At 38.6% G+C, this 6,000-nt stretch overlaps 1 protein-coding gene across 2 annotated transcripts in view; it reads left to right on the top strand.

Annotated features, from left to right (window-relative positions):
* Positions 1 to 991: 991 nt before the first annotated feature.
* Positions 992 to 6,000, top strand: part of STAT4 (signal transducer and activator of transcription 4) — a 145,896-nt gene continuing 140,887 nt past the window's right edge. For both annotated transcript variants that reach the window (XM_072612698.1, XM_072612697.1), the window contains exons 1-3: positions 992 to 1,091; positions 3,195 to 3,325; positions 4,731 to 4,875. In XM_072612698.1, the coding sequence (XP_072468799.1) occupies positions 3,198 to 3,325; positions 4,731 to 4,875 (273 nt within the window). In that variant the 5' untranslated portion in view covers positions 992 to 1,091; positions 3,195 to 3,197. The remainder of the gene's footprint in view (positions 1,092 to 3,194; positions 3,326 to 4,730; positions 4,876 to 6,000) is intronic.

Raw genomic sequence — 6,000 nt, 5'->3', positions numbered from 1 at the left:
GTCTGGTACAGTGGAGGTGGGGGCACGGGGTGCAACACAACATAACTAGCTCTGGAAGGGAAGTCACTTTACCTCCCTAGTCCTCAGATTCCTTATCTATAAATAGAGGAATTGAACCAGTTGACCACTGGGATCTGTCTAGCTCTGGATCTGTAATACTACTGTTACACAGGGGCCTCTTTTGTGTCATTCATATCATGCCAGGAAGACACAGATATTGATGGGGAAGGAAAGGGAGAGAAGTGTATTTGTAAGGTCACATGTATTTATTTGTAAGGTCCTCAGAACTGCACATTCCTCCTAGAGACTCAGTCTTACCTAGACCAATGGAATGATGAAGTGCGTACTGGTTTTGGAATCAGAGTACATGCGTTCAAGCCCCTTTGCTCATGATCACTGCAAGTCGCTTGATCTCCGAGCCACAGTTAGCTCTTAAGGTCCCTCCTAGCTCTAGCTCTTAGAAATGTGACGGCTTCCCCAAACCACTGATCTAAGCACTATCTGTGAGAGGCACTCTAAGATCAGCATTGATATTCTAAAGATCTGTAGTAGTGTCCTGGTGAGGTGAAAAGACTTGGTGCTTTGGCTCTCAATTCACCCTTAGCCAGGGTCTGATTTCAGAGGATCAGGGGAGTCTGATTCTGGAAACACAGGAAGCCACTGATGCTTGGATAACAGCAAGACAGTAAACTGCCTACAGTGGCCCCTCTGGCAGAGAAGTGAATGAGGGAACTCCCTTTCGGGCAGTCTCCTTGTCCCTTCTCCTGCCTACAAGTAGGGCATAGAGCTGTACTCTGTGGGAGAGGAGAGGAGGAACTGAGCAACAGTATCTCCCAAGCCTGACTATGTTTCTGCCTTTGAGCATTTCTAGAAAAAAGAGTGGGTGAGAGCAGGACATAAGTAAAGTCCCAGAAGCTTCAATTGTGACGTACAGGAAAGCCTCAAGTGGGCGGGGAAATGTAAATCTCTTTATTGAAGGAGCAAGGGCACCAGCAACTTCAGCCCAGAGAGTGAGTGTGGTGAGTGCTACTCAGTCATCTGGCCTGTGCACAGACTGGAATCAGAGCCAAGGGGGAGAGACAGAGAACGGAGTAAGTAGACCATCAACTATCGTCATGTTGCTTCTCAAGAGGAGGAGCTGGGGAGCAAGGAAAGGGCTTAGAGTCAACCAGCCTACCAAGAGTAGGGACCCAAGTTTGCCAAATCCTGCCTTTTACGGAATACAGCCATGGTTTCTGTGAATAAAGATGCTCCTTGCATCCAGGTCTGCCCTTTGGCATTTACCAGGAGGACAGTGATAGATTGTGCTCAAGCGCCCATGTGAGATTCTGACTTTTGAAAAGGGAGAGAAAGCATCTATCCTTCCACCTGAAGGGAGGTGTGGATGCAGTGATCAGGGGCCTCTACCCTAACTGCATAAAAAGTTGTTATTTATTCATCTCTACTCTCCCTGGTGAGTTACCCAGTAGAGGGAGAATGGGGCCCAGTGTGACAGGGTTGCCTTCACTCTCCACTGCTGTTGAAGGTAGACCCTCTTGATATTCTAAGCTGCCTGCTCAGGAACTAAGGCTTACTAGGAAGATACAATCACCCATCACCAGAACTCCTTTCTTGTTATGCTGTTTGGAACCAGAAGACCTGGCTTTAAATCCTAGATCTATTACTTATACACCTATACAAAAGATGACCTCTATGGTCCCTCACTGATACCTCTAAATCTATGGTCCTATGTTCTATCATGGGATATATGGAGCATCTTTCCCATAGTCACAAAGAAAACCTCTCAGGCAGCTGGTCTTGCCTCAAGGGCCAGAGAACCAATGCTGGACCACCATCACCCCCTTCCCTGAGAAAAACTCAAAGAAGTATGTGTCAAAGATAGGACTTGAAGCAAGGTTGTTGTGCTTCTGAGACCAGCTCTCTATTTACTATACCATAATACCACTCCCATTTTCAAGAATACTGGGTTTTAAGTAGAATTAAGTATTGAAATTCATTTGAATATATTTTAAAGAACCACTTTGAAGACTGTGCCAAGTGATAATGCAAATGGTTAAATAAAAATGAAAATAAATCATCAAATTAGAATTACATTTTGATATCTGGAGACTTGAAGGAAACAAGAGCTGTGAAAATATATAGGCAAAATGAGCTGACAGTTTAAAGGAAATACCAAAAAACAGGGAAATTCTTCATGGAACTCAGAATTAGGTGGGGAAAAAAACCAATAAATTCCCAACTGCTTGTTGGATAGAATTAGATCACCATCAAAGAATTTAAACCATACAATGGGAAAAAGAGAGAAAACTATAAAATGGATATAAATTTCTTTTGGTGAAGACATAAATTTTATGTGTAAGAGGTGGAGAGGATATTAGATGGTTGATTTTAATCACTGAAAGCTTCCTGGAGGAGTTGGTGATTAAATTTCAAATTGAAAGCAGGGAAGGATGTGGTTTGGTGGCCAGTAGATGAAGGCTGTTCCATGAATTTGAGGTGACTCAGGTAAAGAATCTCTTGTCAGGCTTAAGTGGACTATTCATATCTCTGTACTGAAAATATTTCTATCTTCCTAAATAAAGGAGTGAAAATGGAAAGAAAAGAGACCGTTGCCAAAAATAAGGATCTATGACTCACCTCAAAATTGGCAGGGAGAGGGGAGTCATATGTCACAACTATTGACAAAATTCAATCAACCAATTCATACACATTTATCAAGCACCTGCTCTGTTACAGGTGTGATGCTTAGCAGCTGGGATTACAAAAAGGGGCACTGGACAAGTTCCTGCCCCCAAGGAGCTTTCAGTTCGATGAAGGAAACAACATATACCAAGCAAGCTATTTATAGAATAAACAGGAAATAATTAACAGAGGGAAGGCATTAGAATTAAGAGGGATTGGAAAAGATTTTTTTATAAAAGATACTGTTTTAGTAGGAACTTAAAGGAAGCCAGGGAAGACAATAGGTAGAGTTGAGGAAGGAGACTATTACAGATATAGGGGCCAGTCAGAGAAAATACCCTGACAAGATTCAAATTTTAAAATTCAAATAAAATAAAATTTACTTCTGAATTCATTTTGAGGTTTTATTTTTAATTTTTTTTGAAGGGAAATTTGGGAGAACTTAGGTGAGTCCCTGCCTTTACTCTGCTTCTTGGTTCCTCCAACACAATTCTATTTGTATCCTCTGTTAGATTATGTCTCAGTGGAATCAAGTTCAACAATTGGAAATCAAGTTTTTGGAGCAAGTAGATCAATTCTATGATGATACGTTCCCCATGGAAGTTCGACATCTCCTGGCGCAGTGGATTGAAGGCCAGGATTGGTAGGTTCAAATATTTTTGTTGTTAGAGATTGATACATAAGGCTTTATTTTCTATCTATATGGATTTCTGGTATGGTCTGTTCATGGACTCTGAAAATGTAGCTTGTTGCACCTTTTTAAGCTTAAAAAAATTTCTCACTTATTTAAAATGTGGTATATTGTCTTTTGAGAGTTTCATCCAATATGTAAGGAAAATTAATTATAATTAATATATATTACTATATAAATATGAACATATAATATATCATATAAATATAACGAATAATAATTGATATAATTAATAATTAATATAATTAATAATTATTATTATAACTTATTTAAATACTAAAAAGTAAATCATTTAAATAATAATTTAAATAAAAATTAATAATAATAACAATAACAAAATTCCAACTGCTTTAATTTTCAAGACAAAATTGAAGAATTGCCTCAGTGGTTTGCTTGAATAAAATGCTGAAGAATAAAACAACTGATTTTTTTATTGTTGACCACAAATGTCATTTGGTAAGAAAATCATATACTTTCTCATAAAGTACATGATTTTCCTAAAGCCTGGTACCTTCTTGGGGACAGATAAGGGGATTCTGAAAAGCAAATTTCACCTAACTATAGTTTTTGTTCAATTGTTTTCAGTCATATCCGATTCTTCCTGACCCCATTTGAAGTTTTCTTGGCAAAGATATTGTAATGGTTTGTTATTTCCTTTTTCAGCTCATTTTACAGATGAGGAAACCAAGGCAAACAGGGTTAAGTGAATTGCCCTCGGTCACACAGCAGCTAGTAAGTGTTTGAGGTCAGATTTGATGAGTCTTCCTGACTCTAGGCCCACACTCTATACCCTGTACCACACAGCTGGCCCAAATATAGTTAGCTAATTAGCAAAATGCAGATCCTTCACCTCATTTTAAAGAGTAATTTTGAAAAAGCAAGAGAAAAAGAAGGAGAAGAAAAAGAAGAAAAAAAATCTTTGGAAAAAATGGTTAATGGTCTGATATGTTCTCCCCCCAAAACTACATAAAGTTATTAAGGTTAATTCATTGATTTTTTTTATTTGCCCGCAGGAAAGAATTATTTAAGATGCCACGATTGTTTTCCATACTTAGTACATTATTATGCTAGTTGGGCTTGATGTCAGGTGCTATAATACTTTATTTGAGGGTCCCATTGACTGCTTCTTTTTTCCTTGTGGCATTGATGGACTGCCATAGCATTAGCATAAACAAGAGATGATCAAATATAGTTAACCTTTTTTTCCACCTGACAAGAAATTAAAAATTCTATGAAAGGCAAGCAGCTAAGCAAATGAATTTTTCAAAAAGAGTTGATGTCTTCCTGTTGTGCCAAGCAGCCTATGCAAACTCAATCATGGTTAAATAATGTCTAACAATAGCTTTCTTTTTAACAGGGAAGCAGCTTCAAACAATGAGACCATGGCAACGATTCTCTTACAAAACCTGCTACTGCAACTGGATGAGCAGTTGGGTCGAGTTGCCCAAGAGAAGAACCTGCTCTTGATACATAATTTAAAAAGAATCAGAAAACTGCTTCAGGTGAGAGCATCTGTCCTACTTCTCCTGCTGGATGTCTGGATTAAGTGTTCTTGTGAGTTTAAAAGTCAGAAGTGTTTTTTGAATGGAATCTTACTGGGATCCCATGATATAACATACATGTGGTTTTGAACTTGACTTTTGTTTTTTTAATTTATTCTATCAGCTTAATTTTTTGTGAACATAATTGATGGCATTTGGCTAAACCTAGACAGATAGGACCGATCTGAGGTAGGACAATTCCTAGGATAAAATAAAGTAAATGTTTCCTGTATTCCCAGAGAGAGCTAGGGGAAAGAATGAATATGTGCCAGGCAAGATAGAATATTGTTATTATACATTTATATAGCACTTATATAATACTTAAAGACTTATGGATCTCTTTAAAAATACTGCCTTCTCACTTGATCCTCGCAGAAACCCTGGGAGGCAGATACTATTATTATCCCCATTTTACAGATGAGGAAGCCAAGGCAGACAGAGGTTAAGTAGCTGGCCCAGGGTCACACAGCTAGGAAGTATCTGAGGCTGGAGTATTCTTACTACCAGTTCCCTTCATTGCCAAGGAGAAGGAAGTCCCTAAACTTTGATTCTAACATCACAATCTTGGATATGCTTATAGAAGAGGCAGAAATACCACTAAGGAGAAGAAAGATGGAAAAGTCACCTAGATGATCTTTGAAGGAAACTAAGGATTCTATAAGGTATAAATGAGGAAAGCGTTCCAGGCATGGGGGACAACTTGGGCAAAAGACATAAGGGAAGGAGATGGATGTTCTGTACATAGAACAACAAATAGACCAGTTTGACTGGAATAAAACAAAAGCAAAAGCAACAACTGGCATTTACATAGAGCTTATTATGTGCCAGGCCCTAAGTAGGCATTTGTAAATATTATGTCATTTGGTCCTCACAATAACCCTGGGTGACAGATGCTATTATTATCATCATTTTGCATTTGGAAAAACCGAGGCAAACAGGTTATGTAAGTTGGCCAAGGTCACACAGCAATATGGAATATGGGCTATATGAGGAAGAGTAATGTACACTAAGTCTAGAAAGGGAAGCTAGAATCAGATTATGAAACCCCGAGAAATATGTGCTCTGTTCAAGAGTTTAGAAGGAAAT

The sequence above is a fragment of the Notamacropus eugenii genome, chromosome 5 (assembly GCF_028372415.1).
Source record: "Notamacropus eugenii isolate mMacEug1 chromosome 5, mMacEug1.pri_v2, whole genome shotgun sequence".
NCBI classification, from domain to species: domain Eukaryota; kingdom Metazoa; phylum Chordata; class Mammalia; order Diprotodontia; family Macropodidae; genus Notamacropus; species Notamacropus eugenii.
This window is presented reverse-complemented; position numbering and strand designations above follow the sequence as displayed.